Source organism: Anser brachyrhynchus (assembly GCF_964034855.1).
Source record: "Anser brachyrhynchus genome assembly, chromosome: 25".
NCBI lineage: Eukaryota > Metazoa > Chordata > Aves > Anseriformes > Anatidae > Anser > Anser brachyrhynchus.
This window is the reverse complement of record NC_137718.1, coordinates 381,624-401,209: the sequence shown is the minus strand read 5'-3', so window position 1 is coordinate 401,209 and position 19,586 is coordinate 381,624. Positions and strand designations below refer to the sequence as shown.

The 19,586-nt window shown below is 47.3% G+C and overlaps 2 protein-coding genes across 2 annotated transcripts; both read left to right on the top strand.

Annotated features, from left to right (window-relative positions):
- The first annotated feature begins 37 nt into the window (after positions 1–37).
- Positions 38–15,314, top strand: UBE4A (ubiquitination factor E4A). Its single transcript, XM_080567843.1, has 19 exons — positions 38–252; positions 474–650; positions 1,547–1,659; positions 2,299–2,451; positions 2,561–2,720; positions 3,118–3,320; positions 3,874–4,065; positions 5,047–5,380; positions 5,648–5,774; positions 6,954–7,261; positions 7,817–7,949; positions 8,877–9,064; positions 10,022–10,122; positions 10,236–10,349; positions 11,885–12,059; positions 12,199–12,379; positions 12,991–13,138; positions 13,652–13,809; positions 14,599–15,314. The coding sequence occupies exons 1-19, from the start codon at positions 132–134 to the stop codon at positions 14,735–14,737; spliced, it is 3,225 nt and encodes a 1,074-aa protein (XP_080423969.1). The 5' UTR covers positions 38–131; the 3' UTR covers positions 14,738–15,314.
- Positions 15,315–15,656: 342 nt separating this feature from the next.
- ATP5MG (ATP synthase membrane subunit g) lies at positions 15,657–19,149 on the top strand. The gene is made up of 3 exons (XM_080567869.1): positions 15,657–15,816; positions 15,942–16,102; positions 18,964–19,149. Exons 1-3 carry the CDS (start codon positions 15,753–15,755, stop codon positions 19,060–19,062), a joined length of 324 nt encoding a protein of 107 aa, XP_080423995.1. The 5' UTR covers positions 15,657–15,752; the 3' UTR covers positions 19,063–19,149.
- Positions 19,150–19,586: the final 437 nt, after the last annotated feature.

The following is a 19,586-nucleotide window of genomic DNA, read 5'->3' as shown; positions in this document are numbered from 1 at the left end:
CCGCCCCGCGCCGCGCTCCCGGCGCGTGTTGATGACGTCACGCGGAGCGCGGCGCCGTGACGCGCGCGGCGGGCGCTGGAGCGGGAGCGGCGGCCCCGGGCCCGGCCCGGCCCGCCCCGCATGGCGCGGCCATGACGGACCAGGAGAACAACAACAGCATCTCCGCCAACCCCTTCGCCGCGCTCTTCAGCTCGCTGGCCGACGCCAGGCAGTTCGCCGCCGGGCAGAAGCAGCAGCCGCGGCCGCTGGCAGGTCGGGGCCGGGGCGCGGCGGGCGGGGCGGGGGCGGCCGGCGGGGGCCCGGGCGGGGCCGGGCGGGGAGCCGCGGGGAGCCGCGGGCCGCTGACGGGGCCGCCCGGGGCCGGGGCCGCGCGTTCCTGTGTGGACGCGGCCGTTCGGGCGCTCGGGGGCGGTTCTGGAGCTCGGGGGTGGGGGGGGCAGCCCGGTGGGCAGCTCTGGGTCTCGGTGTCGCAGGCGAGGAGACCTCGGCCAGCCAGGATGACTCCGACAACAGCGTCTCCGAGAGCCTGGATGACTGCGATTACTCCGTGGCCGAGATCAGCCGCTCGTTCCGCTCCCAGCGGGAGCTGTGCGAGCAGCTCAACATCAACCACATGATCCAGAGGATCTTCCTCATCACCCTCGACAACAGTGAGTGCTCGTGCGGGGGGCTGAGCTTTCCGTGGCAGGTGTTGGCCCATCACTGCCGTGGTTTGCTTTGTGAAGGCAACTGCGGGGCCCCAAGGGGACGGGCGCTGGTGTGCTCCCGTCTGGGCAGACCCCGGCAGGCGCAAGCCCCGCTTCAAGCAGGGAGCTCTGCTCTGCGCCTGTGCCGGTGGGAAACAGCCTGGGAGAAACGCTGGGTGGAGAGCATCTGGCCTGGAACCGTGCAGCTGGTTATCTGCAGCTGGTGTGCCCAAAGCCTTGAGCAGAGTTCCTGTGTTTGCTTTTGACTTGTAAGGATCAGAGAAAGCAACATTACACAGCTGCTGAGAGACTATTTCTGCTGCTGTCTCGTAAAAACAATCCTGAGAGTCAGCGCTTCTGAGCGTCTTCAGCTGCATGGGGCCAGCAGAGGCAGCACTCGGCATTTCTGAGCTGGCCCAAGGTGGCACTGCTGGCAGCAGCATGCTGAGAAGCTCTTGCTGCTTCTGCTGAGTGCGGGCCCTCAAGGCAAGGATGTGAACAAGGGAACCCTGTGGGAGCTTCGGCTCTCGTAGTAGCCCTAAACTGTTTTTTACTTGTGATATCAGTGTAAGAGCGTGACTTCTAACAGTGTGCAGCATGACCTGTGTACTCGCAGAAGGAGGGCTGTCTTGATGAGTTCCCGAGTGGACCATGCTTTGAGCAGAAGTGTGAGAAGCCTCATAGAAGCTTGTCAGATCTACACGAAACTGGGTGGGAATGGTGGGAGAGGGGCAGGGCTTCCCTGCAGTAGCTGGTAGCAGACAGCTCTGCCACGGGCAGGATCCTGCCTGTAGGTTTCACTGCTTGCAGCTATGTTTTCTGTCAGCTTTGGGACAATAGATTATTTGTGTTTTTCTCAGGTGATCCCAGCATGAAAAGTGGAAATGGGATTCCAGCTCGTTGTGTGTATTTGGAAGAAATGGCTGCAGATCTGGATGACCAAGACTGGCTTGACATGGAAAATATTGAGCAGGTACGATTGCTGCATATCTCATTTCTCACACAGACTGATGGCTGTCCAGACAGAAATAGTGCAGCTGCTGTGAGTGATGTGCTGATAGCTCCTGATGGAACTCTTTCAAAATCCTAGTTGTGAGTGGGGAATTTAGTGTTTTCCGTTTGAGGCAGGTTGTCCTACAGCAATGGTGACAGGAAAGGAGAGCCTTTTATGCGCTTTCTGTTTTTAAAAACAAACAAAAATGCGTTTGTTTAGTTCTGTGTAGTTATCCTGACAGTTGACAACTTCCCAGTAATCGGCACAATAAGGCTTTTAGATCTTCTGTTTACTTTGGGAACAGCAATTAAATATCTTTCCTCGCAAAGTGTACGCAATGCATCCTGAGTGAAGGCTGTCTGCCAAAGCAGAGTGCGGAGCTGCTAGTTAGAGTTCCCTTAGAACTGCCATCGCTCTTGAAGGTGATTGGAGAAATTGTTAGTTTAGCACTTAACTGAGCCTGAAGATTCTCAGTCTGGTACTCTTACTTAATAAGGGTTAAAGAGGGCTCTTCTGGGCAGAAATAGTTTAGCCTAAGATGATAAGGGATTTATTTTAAGTGATTTTTTTTCTCTACTGGTACTGTTTCACTTTCAGCCTATTTTTGCTTGTGCCTAGGCCCTGTTCACCCGCCTGTTGCTGCAGGAGCCTGGAAACCACCTGATTTACATGACCTCTGCCACCACACAAAACCTCTCTGCAGATCGGGACGCGGGGGAGAAACAAATTCTACGCTACCTCTATGCCTGTTTCCAGAGGGCAAGGGAAGAGGTGGGTAGAAGTTTCTGAGAAAGGAAATAACTTTGTTATCCAAAAGCTGACATTTTAGTGGAGAGAATTGGATACACGATCCCAGATCTGTCTTGTCGTTTCTGTGCAGATAACCAAGGTTCCAGAGAACTTGCTGCCCTTTGCTGTGCGCTGCCGAAATCTGACTGTGTCAAATGCTCACACTGTTCTTCTGACCCCGGAGATTTATGTCAACCAGAATGTGTATGAGCAGCTGGTGGACCTGATGCTGGAGGCACTGAGAGGGGCACGTAAGTTTGACTAAACTTAACTGATGCCTTAGTCTGTAAGGTTACCGTTAGTGTTGTAAGGCTTCTTAATTTGTTCTAGCTGCATTTTTCTTTAAGTGCATTCAGCCCTCTGAATGTTTGCACTTTGCAATGTCGGTGATGGTGAGCTCTCCTGTCTCCATTGAGGAAGTGGCTGTAAAAGAGGCTCTTAATTCTTACCTCTAAGCAAGCCAGGGACATCTTAACATAGGTAAAGCCTGCGGGACGAATATTGTGGCTTGAGTGAAGCTTTGGCTCCATTCATTGTTAAAAGGAAGGTGAAAGGGAGGGCTGTGCTTGGGTAGCAGGGTGTGCATACTCTGAGCTTTGGCCGCACTGAGGATCTCTTTGTCTGTAACGGTCTTGTATCGCTTGCTAGATTTTGAAGACATGACTGAGTTTCTCGAGGAGGTCATAGAAGCCTTAACAATGGATGAGGAAGTGCGGACGTTTGGGGAAGTCATGATTCCAGTGTTCGATATTTTGCTGGGCAGGATCAAGGACTTGGACCTTTGTCAGATCCTGCTGTACACTTACCTAGATATGCTCCTCTACTTCACAAAGCAGAAAGATATAGCAAAGGTATGTGTCCTAGCCTTATGAAGAGCTAGTAACTTTTGTCTTATGCGGAAACCCCACAGGTTGCAATAGTGTAATCCTAGTGGTGTTCAGTGAATGCTTCTCTAGCATCACTCAAAGACAAGAGGTAGAAGAAGAGAAAACAGTTTGCAGGTGACAACAGGGTAGTAGATGTTGGTTATACAAAGAGACACTTCTAATGTACCTGTAACTTTCTGCTCAATGGCTGATGATTTATCCCTTGTTTATTTTTCAGTGACAGGCTGGTTGCTTCTTGCGCTCTTTTCATTTTTAGAAATTTGTTATCATTAGTGTAATTCTGATACCTGCATTGCAGTTAGACTTGTGCATACCCAAGATGATCTACTTGGTCACTCACAGATTCTGCTTACAGGGATGCATTTAGATGATCTAACCTGTTCAGTTCAAACCAAAAGTGCAGTGTAACAACTTGTGTGTACCCTTGGTCCTTTTAGTTTCTGATTTGCTGGCCTAAACCCATAGTTTTTTTTAGTGGGATTTTATATAAATGTCAGCATGTTTATCTGTTCCCTAGGTATTTGCAGGCTATATTCAGCCCAAGGATCCTAATAATGGACAGATGTATCAGAAGACTTTGTTAGGTGCCATTTTAAATATCTCCTGTTTGCTAAAGACTCCTGGTGTAGTAGAGAATCACGGCTACTTCTTGAATCCATCCCGATCCAGTCCACAAGAGATCAAGGTGCAGGAATCCAACATCCATCAGGTGGGGCTGAAGTGTAATACTGCTGCTTCCCAGTGTATTTTATTAGTCTCTGGGCTTGCGGGTTAAAGGGAAAAGACTTGATGTTGGTGCTGAGTTCTTCCACTGGCTCTTTGATAGCATGTCTTGGTGGCTGAGCAAGTCACAGAACTGCTTTGGATTGTGGATTCTCCATCTGTAAAATGTAAATAGCTTTGCGTGCTTACTCAGGTTGTAACCGAAGTCTTCAAATTGATCACGTGTTTCTGCTGCTTAAGAGTGAGTCATCTGTTACCAAAGTAGTTTTCTGATTTTTGGGAAAATGGTAGGGTACTTTCAGAACAGATACTGGTACCATAGCTTAAGATGGTATATGGAGATAATTTAACTTAGATGTTGTAAGCACTATGAAATATTTTTCAGTACCTGTCCCGTAATTGAAACATTGACTCACTAGCAGATAAAATGACAGGCAACACTCACTGTGTATTTGTAATTAAATAGCTTCCCTCCTGAGATCATTAGTGCTGGGAGGATCTTAAAGATTATTTCAGAAGATAGAACAAAGCATCACAAATCAGAACATAAGCACAGTTCTTGTTCTACAGGGAAGGATGCTCAGGTGCAGGAGTTTGTCCCAGAGAATGGGATTCCCAGCCATGTATTCTTTTAGGGTCATTGTTTCTGCCAAAAATGTGCAAAGAATTTTGATTTACTTCCTACTGAAACAACTTGCTCTTGGCTATGCTTTTGAGCGTGTCCCTAATTATCCTTTCTTGGTGGCCTCAGGATTTGGCCTTTTCATAACATGTCTGATGGGTGATTGATTTAGGTGTCGTGACTTTGAAAAAAAAAAAAATCTTTAAAAAATTTTCTTTGAAAATCCTGCCTTTTAAGAGTAGGATGTAGTCTGGACCTGTGACAGCTCCAGCATTAATGACAGGACAGGCAAAAGACGCCTTTCTAACAATGACTCCTTCAAACATGCTCTGTTCCCTCTAACAGTTTATGGCCCAATTCCACGAGAAGATCTACCAGATGCTCAAGAACCTGTTGCAGTTGTCTCCAGAAACAAAGCACAGGATTTTGTCCTGGCTGGGAAACTGTCTCCATGCTAATGCAGGCCGTACCAAAATTTGGGCTAATCAGATGCCAGAGATCTTCTTCCAGATGTATGCCTCAGATGCCTTCTTCCTGAATTTGGGAGCTGCACTCCTAAAGCTGTGTCAGCCCTTCTGCAAACCAAAATCTCCTAGGCTGCTAACCTTTAATCCTACTTACTGTGCCCTAAAGGAGCTGAATGAAGAGGAAAGGAGGAGTAAGAATGTACATATGAAAGGTATGCCCAAAACCTGTGGGAGTAAATGAATTAGACAGGGGATCTCTTCAGTTCCCTACCTTTCCCAGCAGTGCTCTCTTGCTGTACACCAGTAAAGGGAGAGAGAAATGAAGCACTAGAGAGGAGCAAAGGAAGAACTGAATACAAATAAATACTGCCCAGCATCACCTACAGTCATTTCATATTATCAGTGGGAGCCATCTTGAGCACTCTTTCCTTACCGATGCTTCTGGGTAGGACTTAATGCAGAGATGTTTTTAATTCTAGGTTTAGAAAAAGAAACATGTTTGATACCTGCTGTGACTGAGCAAGAGCCAGAGTTTGCAAACAGCTACAATCTGGTGACAGAAAACCTGGTCCTAACACAATACACCCTTCACTTAGGATTTCACAGGTAATGGTTCTACAGCTGTATGAGTGTTCTTAAGGAGCTGACCTCTGAGGTGTTAGATGTGCTACCGAGGTATGCACTTTGCAAGAATGATACCTGATATTCAGAAAAAATGTGATTGTTAAAGCTGTAGGTAAATGATTGCTCCCAGCACTATTTTGCATCCGTGTACAGTTACATAAAGTTTTACTAAATACTCGCAACTTAGAGTGAGACACTTGAGTTGCCAAATGCCTTTCACAGTATGTTTTGACTGACCCTTGAGCATCAGGCTGACTAATTTTGTGAAGAAATTCACTTGTGTTCAGTCAAAGCTGACAGGAGTCCATGTTATTTATAGTGTCTTAACAGCTAAGTGCTGGATTGGCATGGCTCACTCAGTTCTCATACCTTCTATGAGAGAACAGGCCTGTGTCCCCTTGCTTATCTGCTAGAGAGCTTCTGAGTAGCAGAGTACTTGCCCACTGTGAAGTGTCTGAACTGGCCCACTAAATGGATTTTAATTGAAACACAAATGCAAGGTAACTGGCTGTTTCCAGGAAACAATTTTCTGGACACCAGAATGCACTGTTTTTCTTAGTCTTCTGCAAATTGTTGCCTGGATACTATGAGGTCACTGCTGATCCAAGCCTAGTCCCCTTCTGGTTTATTATCTAAATATAGAAATAGATGAAAAAGTTATGCAAGTGGCTTGTTGCTGGGAAACTGAAAATGTCACCTCACAGGCATCTCCAGGGCTTACCCACTCCCTGACCTTGGTAATCTAACAGGGTTTGCAGCTGCGTAGTCTCATTATCTGCTCTGCTGAAGAGTGCTTCGTAGGAGCCGTTGGTTTACCAGGCTGCGTAACAGACTTCTTTGGCTCCTCAGGAGGATATCTTACCCTCCCAAGCGGTGGCTTGCCTTTCTTCAAGCACTTCCCGCTGCTGGCCCCCAAGCGGATTATCTGCAGGAAAATAGTTTGAATTGAAAGTACACTTGCTGCGTTGCAGCCTCCCTGCTGCTGCTCAGAGAGGGAAGCAGCACACCTGGTCAAGCTGGCAACATTTTGAAGTCTTGCACTGGCAGCTGCACAAAACATCTCTCTCAGTGTGTGGTGACTTCTGTTTCACTTAGGCAGTCTGTACTAAACTTATTTGTATCTTGTCTGGTGTCTTCCTCACCCTTTTTTTTTTTTACTAGGTTGCATGACCAGATGGTAAAGATAAACCAAAGCCTTCACCGCCTGCAAGTAGCGTGGCGAGAAGCTCAGCAGAGTTCTAGCCCTGCTGCTGACAGCCTCAGGGAGCAGTTTGAACGCCTGATGACCATCTATCTCTCCACAAAGACAGCAATGACAGAGCCACAGATGCTGCAGAACTGCCTTAATCTGCAGGTGTCCATGGCAGTTCTTCTGGTGCAGTTGGCTATAGGAAACCAAGGGACTGAGCCTCTAGAGCTGACGTTCCCATTGCCAGGGGTGGAAAACAGTGCATTGGCCTACGTACCAGGTGAAACCACCTTTCCTGCTGCTTTGTGGCTGCTGCGCATAAGGGTCTGAATCTGACGTAATTTAAGTAGTGCTCTGTTCACATGGCCTTATTCCAGAAGATGTTCAAAGCACCTGGGTTTTCCTTTAATGTAGCTATGTGAAAGGCATTCTGTCTTTGGAAGAAAGGGTTAGAGAACAGGTAAGGAAGTGTAGCGAAGGTCAGCTACAAAATGTCAAGATCCTGATCACTGCTGAGTTGCCAAGTTTGGCTGAATAGCACATTGATTTACTATTTTCCATGTGCATAAAAGTCTGTTGTCAGGAGATTCTCTTCTCTTGAGCAGTGCGTAACATCAACAGATAGCTGCTGGGTGTTACCCTGATAATTGAAGTGAATCCAGTGCATAACAAGTTTCATAAAGCTGACTATTCTTTGTGATTGTGGTGTTCTAATACAACTACTTAGTTCTAGAAACTTTAATCAGAATCAGGGAGGTAAGCTAAGTACATGGAAGGCCAAAAAGCAGGCTGTGAGCTGCACAAGAAGGAATTAATATACAATTTCTGTTCACAGAATTCTTTGCAGATAATTTGGGCGACTTCTTCATTTTCCTGCGACGCTTTGCTGATGACATTCTGGAGACTTCTGCCGATTCTCTGGAACATATCCTTCACTTTGTTACTGTTTTCATGGGTGACGTGGAGAGGTATGTACAGCTCCAGTTGTAAGCCCTTTATGCTTTTCTGCAGAGCACCTGGGTAGAACCAAGGAAGCGGAAATTGTTAGAGATGTCTTGAGATTTAGTTTATACATCTGCGATTCGCTTTACCTCATTGAAAAAAAGTTAAATTCTGTTCATAGGAGTCACAAGAAATTTCCTGAAGGACTTGGGTTTCACATGCGGCACAAATAGGATTGTGTCTAAAAACTTGATGCGTCATACTACGCAGGAGCTTAGGCAGGTAGAATGAGGTAACAGTGAACAGTAAGTGAGGAAAGTGAGGAGCAGGTGGAGATTCACTTACTAGGGAGCTTTTTGTATATATACTGTTCCCACTAATCTGGGCTGGCCCTGGAAGATCTGAGTTGTAGTTCATCTTGGCAGTAACCCACAGCCTGACCTTGGGCAGGCTGTTCAGCTTCTGCCCCACCGGTGAAGTAGAGAATTATGCCCTCACCTTGCTCAGTATCCAGTCATACACCGGAAAGCAAGCTCAGCAGGCAAGGGACTTTGGACTTTCAGAATAAATAGGAAACAAGTCATTGGACAATAAGTACAAAGCTGGGCTGACAAGTCATGTTTGCTCAGGGAAGCTACAGCTGACAAGCAAGCATGGCTTGCCAGCAGTACGCCCTGCCAGAATTCTGTTCTGTGAGGGATGGAAGCAACAGCTTTGATATTTCCCGTACCTGTTCCCCTTTCTGTCTGAGATTTAATTATGAGTGCTGACTGCCTGCATTCTTCCTGTGGCTCAGAGCAGCTCAATGCCAGCATCAGTTTTACAAATAGTTTGCAACAACTGGCTGTTCCTGTATGGATGGGCACAGCTCCTGGAGCATTTTCTGTACAGTTAAGTCCCCTCTGCGGCCCTCATGCCATGCTGAATTTGCATATTTTTTTTTTCTCTTGCAGAATGAAAAATCCTCATCTGCGAGCCAAGCTGGCAGAAGTGCTGGAAGCTGTGATGCCTCATTTAGATCAGGTCCAAAATCCACTTGTCTCCAGTGTGTTTCATCGCAAACGAGTATTCTGCTCTTACCAGAATGCTGCCCATCTTGCTGAGGCACTTATTAAAGTCTTTGTGGATATCGAGTTTACTGGTAGGTGTGAAAGGGGAAGAGGTGTCTTCCTTCTGTAAAATCTGTAGTGGGATGTCTTTGAGTTGTGAAGTACTTCAGTAAAAACAGATGAATCTTTATGTTGTGTTAAATTGCTCAATTGTTTTAGACAGAAAGCATTCCAGCAAAGCATTGGTCTTTCCAAACTTCTGACTTGTGCGGGACTACATAGCTAAAAAGTGTAACCCTCAGAGCACAAGCTTTTCAGCAAAGTAATGCTTATAATTACCCATCCTCTTATACTATGTGGGATTTGTTGTGCTGCTTTGAAATCAGTGTCAGATCTGACTTCTCAAGGAGCTGGTTTTCTAATCCTGTGAGAGCAATAGGCAAAGCATGCTGTTAGAGGAAATGTATATATGGTGTGCATGCTATTGGAACTTCCTGTTCTTTGAAATGGGAGATTTGCTCAAGAGCTAGAGGAGCTGCCCTTCTCACCTGTCCGCAGGCATATGGGCTGCTGCTGTAACACTGGCCTCCTGCTTGGGATGCTGCCAGGCACACTGAGTGTCCATTGGCACTACATCCTGCTATTATAAAAGTATCCTGATAGCTACTGAGGTGATCTTTTTTTTTTAAAAAACAAAAAAAAAAGCCATGGCCCCGGCAGTTGCACGTCTCCCCTGGCTATTGTTCCACAGGACTTGCTTGCCATGCTCTGTGGATGCTTAGTGCTAGTATGGTCATGGCAGTGCTCACATTCACTAGAAACTGCTGAACTTTTTTGTTGAGGAAGCAACAGTGAAAATTGTGCCCTGACTGCTTGCTGGCTGTTGATGCATTCGGTGCCCCAGCTGTGTGCACTGGGAGGTCAGCGTTTTAGCTTTCTGAAGAAAATGCAGCCTGCTCCCACGCAGTGCTAAACAAACATTGGAAAGGAATTTAAAATCCTTCTCTGTGCCCACAGTTGATTTGCAATGCTCTTCTGCTTGTGTCTAGGTGACCCACATCAGTTTGAACAGAAATTTAATTACCGACGTCCAATGTACCCCATTCTGAGATACATGTGGGGCACAGATTCATACCGACAAAGCATAAAGGTAAGGCAAGAGGCATACATGTAAGCATGTGTATCTAGCTCCTAATGCAGTATATGGATTTGTGTCCTACAGTCTGGAGTGTGCCAGAGCATTAACTGTTTTGTTGTTTGCAGGCTTTGGCTGATTATGCCTCAGAGAACCTAGAGGCAATGAATCCCCCTCTCTTCTTGCGCTTCCTTAATTTGCTCATGAATGATGCCATTTTCCTGTTGGATGAAGCCATACAGGTAGGGCTTACTACGTGTGCTGCAGGCATCATGTAGGAACCAGTTCTCACTCACTTGAAGATAGCTTGTTACAATATTGACTCTATCTCTAGAACAGCATTCATGTACTCAATTCTTTGGATGAATCCTTGCAGTAGACACTTGCTAGGAAACTCAGCTGAGCCAGTTCATAATGTTAAAAGCATCAAGGCTGGTGTTGCAAATGCCTTGGAAGAAGGGGTTACAGCGGCAAGTATGATGGGGACGTGATGATGGGACAGTGCACAGAGGGCACTTTCTTCCTTTCCTCTTCATCTTGGGAGGCAGGTCAGAGCAAAAGAGCTGGTTTTTTTGATTGAGAAGCAAGTGCTAGCAGAGTTGGAAGGAAATCTGCCTGTTGCTAATCTGGATGCAGCCAGGCTTTAAACAAGTTCTGCAGTTTATGATTATCAAATCCTCTTGGCCTTTCCACTGGTGGCATATCCTAACAAAGGCCTTTTGTCTCTAGGCGGTTTTCCTTTGGGTTTACAGGGCAAGTTCCAGCTGCACTTGTGTCCCTGGTGTGTGGTGGCTGTCTCACTACACCCTTTGTGGCTGCTTGTTGCTACTAGAAAGGGCTTTTGTGTGGAGTTTTTACCTGTGGCAGAACAGATTGTCTGGAGGCTGTCAGATCAGACAGGTGATATGGATGTTACGGATGTGGCTTTGAATGTTTTTGGACTTCCTATCATTTGTCAATATGAACATTCTGAGTTTTGTTAAAGGTATGCAGCTGTGACCCTTTTCAAATACTCTATACCTTTTTCTTCCTGAATGGGCCCCTGTCAGAGTGGAAAAGGTAGTAGCTGAGGTCTTACCATTAAGTTGCACAGGGCAGTGAGAATACAAAAGCATTATAACACAAGTGAACTTTTATTTATAGCTTCCTAGTTTTGGAATCTTAATTAACTCATGGTATTCCAGTCTTGAAAAATAGACTTTGGTTTTTCTACCTCTGTCTCACCTGAGATAAGGCAGATCAGCAGTGGGACTTGTTGCTTTCTGTTAACATTACCTAGATGTGTTAAACTGGAATTAGCCGTAGGAAAGTATGTGAGATTATACTGATTCACCAGAGGAGATAGTCTGGAAAGTGGATGCTCTCTATGCTTAGCAACCAAAGCTGTGGTGAACATCTACGATGACTTTTTTTTTCTTTTCTTGGTTCAGAAAACTTCTTTTTCTGTCTGTGCTGGTAGGTTGCAGACTGAAGGTACTGTGTATGAGGAGCAACCTCAACTTCTTTAATCAATACTCATTACAGACATTTTGTTTTTGAACACCTCCCTGATAATGCTCTTGGTCATTGAGGGAGCAGTCTAGGTTAGCTTTTGTAGCCTATTTACCTGCCTATTCTCCCGAGGCTGCTGTAGGAGACACCTTACTTGTTTCTCTAACAAGCACGTGCCTCTTCTATGTCCAGAGGGGATTGCCTGGCTGAAAGGAAAGCATTCTACTTAATAAAGCTGTGTACTCAGACTGCTGCTCCCATGCTCTTCCCTGCTGTGTCTTTACAGTACCTAAGTAAGATTAAAGTTCAGCAGATAGAGAAGGACCGTGGTGAGTGGGACAGCCTGTCCCAGGAGGCTCGGCGGGAGAAGGAGTCAAGCCTGCAGATGTTTGGTCAGCTGGCTCGCTTCCATAACATCATGTCCAATGAAACCATCGGTACTCTGGCCTTCCTAACATCAGGTAGGGAGAGCAAATCCTGTCCACTGGGACCTGTAGAACAGCATTGCCTGGGAATCGGGGGGGCCTAATTCAGTTTAAGGATTGTCAGAGAGGGACTGGGTTACTGTGAAGCTCAGGGAACTATTGGTTTCTGTTCCAGAAATTAAGTCCCTGTTTGTGCATCCTTTTCTTGCTGAGCGCATCATCTCCATGCTAAACTATTTCCTGCAACACCTGGTTGGCCCTAAAATGGGAGCTTTGAAAGTCAAGGATTTCAGCGAGTTTGACTTCAAACCGCAACAGCTAGTTTCTGACATCTGTACGATCTACCTGAACCTTGGGTATGTGACAAGGGAGAGCTGGAGGTGGGATGTCAGGAGGTGCTTGTGGAGAATGGCAGCCTTTGGGTACTTGGACTTGAGACTCATAATTGAGTGTAAACAGGATTTTGTCTTCTGTTGGACACTGCCTGGAATGAAGTGGAAATCTAATTTGGCCTAAAGTGGGACTTGCTGTGACATGCACACCAAAGTTTGCACTGGGATGAGAACTGTAGCTGGAGTCAGGTGAACATCTGGAGCAGCAGAGCTCTGTAGCCTCCTTTGCCACAAGGTGGGAGTGTTTTCCAGCAAGAACTACGTTAACAGAGGTCCTTAACGAACCTTTCAGAAGTGCAGTGTGCTCATTTGTAATAATTTCTAAATTACGCAGGGAAGTCAGCTGCAACTTGGTAGGAATGGAAGTTGAGCATAATAGCAGTTAAATTTGTAAATTGGGTCTCTCTGGAGAAGACCTAGGAAAACTGCTTGCTTACAGTCAAGCTTTTCTCTAGTTTTCATGTCTCTTGAGTTCTTTGCTGTCACAATGCAACTGTTGCGGGGACTGTGTTTTGTGTGTTTTGCAGCCTGATAAATAAGAATTCTTAAACTCTTGTTCAACTTTTGTGGTTCAGGGATGAAGAAAATTTCTGTGCCACTGTACCCAAGGATGGACGTTCCTATTCACCAACACTCTTTGCCCAGACAGTAAGGGTTCTGAAGAAAATCAATAAGCCTGGCAATATGATAGTGGCTTTCAGTAACCTGGCTGAGAGGATCAAGGTGAGAGGTGGAGTGAATAAAAACCAAAAAGAAGAAATGCAGTTGGTATCCTTTTCCATCACTGCATCTTTGCTGTGAAGCTGCAGTTCTGGGGAATGGTGCTTGATATGAGGCACCAGGTTGGGCAGCTGAGAAGGCTCCTTTCTGGTGTGCACCTGTAAATGTTTTAGACAATTCAAGAACTGGATGCTACAGATGAATAAGCATGCAGGGTGAAAAACGAAATGCGTGGCTTACGGCAAGGCCTGTGCTTCCTGACTACCAGTGTGTTAATCCCCAGTAGGAAATAAGTGTGTTAGACCGGGCTCTCAGACCTGATCTACATTTTTGCATATTTCAAGTGACCCTGTTACATAGCCATTGCCTTGACCAGCTGTGATGTTTTTATGTTCCAGTGAGGCTTTTTTTCAGTCATGGTGATGCCTCACTACTAGTTAGGAGCAAACCTCTTTTTAAACAAAGTGGAACAGCACTGAGAAATCTTGTGTTTTAAATGCTGTGTGTGCTTGCCAGTCTCTTGCAGACCGTCAGCAGCAAGAAGAAGAGACGTATGCAGATGCCTGTGATGAGTTCCTGGATCCTATCATGAGCACTCTGATGTCTGACCCGGTAATACTGCCATCGTCCCGCGTCACCGTGGATAGGTCAACCATAGCCCGGCACCTGCTCAGGTATGAAACACAGGCTTAACTGCGTCCTTGGTTCAGGTTAAGCTTCCTTTGGCACTGACTGTTCTTTATGTGCCAATGACGTGTGCTTTTCCAGGGTGGAAGCTTGGGATGGGGTGGGTACACATCTGCAGTCTCCTTCACTCCCCAATTTACCAGTTTGCTGTGAAGTCCAGGGCTTTAATGATTCTGTGTTCAGAATCACCTGTAACCTGGTCTCAAATGTGGCTTTTCTGAAATAAATTCCAGACATGATTAAAAGTGTTTAACGTGTTTTTTCTGACTTTAGCCCAGAGGTGGAAGTACAGAAGAGATTATGCACATGCTGCCTTTAGTGAGGGACAGGTTGGTTATTGGATGCAGATATTTATACATCACTCTTGTCTGGATTTTTCACTAAACATATCTAAAGTTTTGGATTACAATGAAATACAAAAGAGTGCCTTTTATTGCCTAAAGCTGTAGAAGATTTCAGTGTTTTGTAAGAGATGATGTGCTGACCTTGTTGAACGTGGTGTGGTTTGTTTGTTTACTTTCTTCCAACATGTCCCATGCTCCTCGTTCATCCTTGCTGTCCTGGGCCCTACAAATGAAGTGGCCTGTGTGCATCTGCAGCTAATACTTTTGGGGGATATGTATCACTTATCTGATGTTATCCAGCAACACCTGGTCTCAGTGTTGGCTGATGAAGTTCACTTAATTAGCAGGAAGATCATGCCAGTCCTCCTAGCCTTACTACTTTTATTCTAGCAAGGAGACTGTCAAAGTAATCTCCTCACTGCTCTCTTTCAGTGATCAGACGGATCCTTTTAATCGGAGCCCCCTCACTATGGACCAGATTAGACCAAACACAGAGCTGAAAGAAAAGATCCAGCAATGGCTTGCGGAGAGGAAAAAGCAGAAGGAGGACTTGGAGGACACACTGAATTGAGAACAAAGTTCTACATCCCCAGACATGCAATCGTTGGCAAGACGAACGTCTTGTAAGGGTGGTGGCGAGTGCTCCAGAGCGTCTGTGAAACTTGCCACATGAATGAAGAGTGCATCCAGTGCATTGCGCCACATCTTGAATCTCTCCTAGCACCTTCTCTTTTATCCCTTATTCTGTCTTTCCTTTCAAGACTTACTGTTTAATACTAAAACTTTCTACTGCACTACAGCTTCCTAGCCTCTGCATCTTGGGAAGATTCAGCCTCTTCTGATTGTCCTGGTGCCCTGGCCCTGTATTAATTGCTGTTTGTGTTGGCTGTTTCTAACGGCCGTGTTACCTTTCCTTTGCTACCCCACCCTCTATTCTGTTGCTGTTGACTCCCAAGTTGTTTAGACTATGTAATCATGTTTAATGTGAAAAGGATGCCTTTGCATCTGCAGCAGCTCTCAAGTGTAGATGTTGGAAAGGACTGAAACGGACAGTTCTGCGGATTTGGACAGGCTGACTGTGTGCCGGGGTTTCTTCTTCAAATGATACACGGGAATAAGGGGTGATGAAATGCAGTACTTTGCTTACAGCCGCCTGCGGAGGTCTAGTAGCTAATGGAGCTCCTTCAGCGGGAGAAGGGAGGCCCGCGTTGTTTGGGCTGCGGGGAGGGGGGCGCGGCGGCTGGGGCTCTTTCCTGCCGCTGGGTGCGAGCAGCCGCTGGCTCAGAGCGGCGCAGGAGCCGCGCTGCCTCCCTCGGCAGGCCGTGTACGCGCCCCCGAGGCTCGCTGTAACCCCCCCCGCCTTCAGGCCGCCCCTCGCCCCTTCCTCCCCTCGCCGCCCTGGGGACGGGACGGGGCCGGGCCCGCCGCGGTCTCGAACCCGGGTCCCCGGGGCGCGCCGCGCCCGGCCCCGCCCCGCGCACGTGGTGCGGGGTCCTGGGGCCGCCGCGCGGGCTGCCCGCGGCGGGCGCCTGCGAGGCGCTGGTGCGCAGGCGCGGCGGGAGCCTGCGGCGGGGTGACTTTGAGGCATGGCGCAGGCGGCGCAGCGGCTCGGGCAGCGCCTGGCGGCCCGCGGCCCCCAGCTCCTCAGCGGTGAGGCCGGGCGGGGCGGGGGGGACGGGGGCGGCCGGGGTGGGGGGCGGCGGGCGGGGGCCGGGGCCGGCGGGGGGCCGGGGGGCCGCGCCTCACGCCGCCCGTCCTGCCCGGCCTCCCCCCAGCTGCCGTGGCGTACTCGAAGCCTCGGCTGGCCACGTTCTGGTACTACGCCAAGGTCGAGCTCGCGCCGCCGACCCCCGGAGAGATCCCCAAGGCCATCGACAGCATGAAGGCCCTGGTCAGGAGCTTCCAGTCCGGCCGCCTGGCGCAGCTCACCGTCAAGGTAACCGCGGGACAAGGGAGCGGGTGCGCGGCGTGCTGCTCGTCGGGCATACGGGCGGCTCTCGTCAGCCACACAACCGGCTCTCCTCAGGGATACAAGCGGCTCTCACCAGGCGTACCCGGCCCAGACCTAACCGGGGCTGTTCCTGGCGCTGTACTCGTTCAGTCAGACACGGGCAGCTCGCAGCCTGGGAATTTCCTTCGTGTGCCCTTGCAGAGCCAGAGGTTGATCTTCGTGGTTTGCATCTACCGCTGTCTTTCTGTCACTGGTGTATCTGCGTGTGACCCTTGAGTCTGTTAATTGCTGTTACGTGGCTAGTATTGTGAACAGTAAGGCGTTAAACTCTTTATCCATTTTCTCCTCTCTGGTATCTGTTAAGAGCGTTTCAAGCTGTATTTAACTTCCAGAGCATTACATTATGGTGAGGCTTAGGATCTGTCTGTTCTGAACAATTCTGGTTAGGGTTAAATTACAGGCAAAGACAGCGCCTGCCTTGGGATGTTGCCTACAAAGATGGTATTTTATGGCTAGTAATTTATGGAGAGGTGAGCTTTAACGTGTATGGCTCGTGCTATCCTTGAGGAGTTCCTGCTCCAGCTGGACAACCTCTAGTTCTGCTTATCTCGTTAGTCCTCGTGCGCTGCAGTCTGAGACGGGCTGCTGTCTGTTTCTAGCACGCTACAAGCACACTAAGGCCCTGTCTAAGTGCCTGTGTGTCCACCAGGGAGCTGAGACTGCATTTGGGTCTTTCCAGTCTGTTAGCTGAAACAAAACCCTGCGTTTTGGCTGTGCAGGTGTTTTTATCTGTCACGTGCTCCCCAAACCAAAAACAGATCTTTAATAGGTATTAAAATCTGATCAGTGGGGTAATTTGGGGGCAAGAGGGAACAAGTCAGATAGCCAAAGTAAATTTGCCATCACTGGAGAATCCCTGCTGCTGTGGATGAGGTTCTTGATAATGCTTGGGATCTCTCTAGCACATTAAGGCTTGTGTTATTCATTGCAACTATTTTATCGTATTCTTCTTCTCAGCTTATTTTCCTTGTGTCAGTTTCTGCTGTTAAATTGGGCCCTCTGCTGCACATCTTGACATACTCTTTTCTTCTCTCAACCACCTATCCACGGACCTTTCCCTTTGTTTCTCCCCAGTCCTTCTAAAGAGGCATCCCGTTGCCTCAGTGCTCTGATTTTTTTCTGAGGCTTTTCTGCCCCTTTTTACCTGTTCCCTGCAGTGAAGCTTGATCAGACAAGCTTGCTGTCTCCTCCCCCTGCTGCCTTTGTGGAATTCAGCTTGCTAAATGATCTCATCTGAACAGAGGATTTCTGTTGTCAGCCTTGTCTGTGAGGGACCACGTGTAGGAGTCATGTCCAGTACTATGATACCGTCTTTAAAACTCACACATGTGATTCACAAATACATTTGGTGTACCAATAAAATCTATGGCTTGCTCAGAGACAGTGCTGGGTGTTGCTGCACCCATGCCCAAATAGCACAATGTGAGATCAGCCATCCGTCTGGCGCACCAGCCCACCCCTGAAGACACGAGTAATGAATGAGCCTGAAGAAGATGAAAAGGCCCTGGCAAGTGTTTGTGTAGTGTTATGTACCTAGGCTCCATTTGCCCAGGAGGAAGCTTATTCCACACCCACAATTAAGACTGGACTTGCGCCCGATGAATTTCTGGTATTCCTCTCCAAAGCCCTGTAAATTCAACTATATTTAAGTTACCTTGTCTTGCATATGAGCGTCTTCTTTCGATTGTACTGAGCTCTTGTCTGGGCAACCAGCATGTAGCAGTCAGTCCATAGCTGTTGAGTACACTTCTTGTCAAGTGTTTGTCTCACAGTGTCCTTCCATGCAGATTAATTGGAAAGGGGGTGAAGAATGATGCTATTACAGAGGAAGCAGGTAGCACAGCTGAGGTCAGTATTTACTTGCTAGGGAAGGAACGTACAGGGGTGTTCTTCGCAAACCTCCCAGCTTTCTGTCTTTGTGATACTGTTCCCCATAGGAATCGCTGTGTGTTGAAGTCAGGTTTCTGAACCCAGTCACCTGGGCTGGCATGACAGCAGATACTTTGAAGATTAATCTTGTTTGGTACCAGACTTCCAAAAAAAATTATATATACAAAAATTTATCTTTTTTTTTTCTGGGTAAGCTGAGGGATAGAACAGTTCTGCTGCCTCTTCAGACTCTGACAATGGTAGTCTGTGAGCCATAGATATTCAGCGCACAGAGCAGTATTTTCCAAGACCTGGCTTCACTACTGGCATGCTAGCTTGATGTGCTTTGCTCATGCCATAAAAACGACTGAGCTGCTGTCAGTAAGACTTGAAGTTCAAGGAATTTATGAGTCAAAAGTTGGAAGTGTTATAATATATGAGCTTTGTCTCAACTCTTCCACACCTGGACCACAGCTGTTCTGTCATCCCTCCTGGGCCCTTCATTATCTGTTCAAGTGAAGAGAGTGAGGTGACAGATCTGTAGGTAACAGCTGTGTCTAGCAAAAGCTGGACAGAGAGAGATGTGTCATCAGTCCAATACATTGCTTGGCCTTGAAATTAAATTGTTTCCTGCAGATACAGTTTTAGAAATTACCTTCTTAAAGGGCTCCAAAAAACCATGAATGCCAACTGAAGCTATATTTACCGTTTTAGAACCCTTGTAACAATGTGGCCTGTTGAGGTGTGGGTGAACATCATAAACACTAACTTGCGCATCTGCTTTTTGCTTAAACTGTCGTCTTGTGAATTGGATGACCACTTTGCTAGTCATGCATGGAGTTTGGTTATAGGAGCAAGAAAGGCAGCTGTTGCAGGAGCACATGTTCTGAATTGTGTTGTGTTTTTTTTTCTTTCAGGAAGCACTGAGGAACGGTTTGGTGGCCACAGAGGTGCTGATGTGGTTTTACATTGGTGAGATCATAGGCAAACGCGGCCTGATTGGATACAACGTCTGAAGACTCATCCTCAGTAATGCTGTTTACTGCTGTGGCCCTGAGCCTGTTAGAGCATCTACATAAATAAAGCCAGGAGCTGATGTAGAATTGTTGTGGTCTTTTTGTGGTGGTTGGGATGTGAGCCTGTCTCTGATCTGGCAACGTCACCAGTGGTGAACAGCTTCTCTAACGCGTAGCTGCCTGAAGGGCAGCCCCCTTTGCACATCAGCACGTGCTGGTAATGTGACTCACCTTCCTCTGCCCCTTCCTCAAAACATGAAACAGTATTAAAGCTGGCTTTGGTCAGCATTGCTGTTCATCGTTATTTCTGTACTAGTTCTTTGGTTCTTTGGCTAACTTCTGTGTGACGAGCTACAGTGTTATGGAAGTCTGGAGAGAAGCAATTTCAAACTGACCATACAAATGCTTATGCTTGTTTCTGAATATATGTAACATCCGATAGTGGGAACCTAAAAGAAATCATAGTATTTTAAGGTATCAAAAGATGTCTTGGCACTGTATATATCATGTGGTCTGTCGCATTG

What these genes read in the sequence shown, in the direction of transcription:
- UBE4A (XM_080567843.1), top strand. Translation starts at nt 132, where the DNA reads ATGACGGACCAGGAGAACAACAACAGCATCTCCGCCAACCCCTTCGCC. An exon ending in TCCAGAGGGCAAGGGAAGAG is followed by an intron (nt 2,452 to 2,560) that starts GTGGGTAGAAGT and finishes GTTTCTGTGCAG; the next exon opens with ATAACCAAGGTTCCAGAGAA. An exon ending in ACGATCTACCTGAACCTTGG is followed by an intron (nt 12,380 to 12,990) that starts GTATGTGACAAG and finishes TTTGTGGTTCAG; the next exon opens with GGATGAAGAAAATTTCTGTG.
- ATP5MG (XM_080567869.1), top strand. Translation starts at nt 15,753, where the DNA reads ATGGCGCAGGCGGCGCAGCGGCTCGGGCAGCGCCTGGCGGCCCGCGGC. An exon ending in CGGCCCCCAGCTCCTCAGCG is followed by an intron (nt 15,817 to 15,941) that starts GTGAGGCCGGGC and finishes GCCTCCCCCCAG; the next exon opens with CTGCCGTGGCGTACTCGAAG. An exon ending in TGGCGCAGCTCACCGTCAAG is followed by an intron (nt 16,103 to 18,963) that starts GTAACCGCGGGA and finishes TTTTTCTTTCAG; the next exon opens with GAAGCACTGAGGAACGGTTT.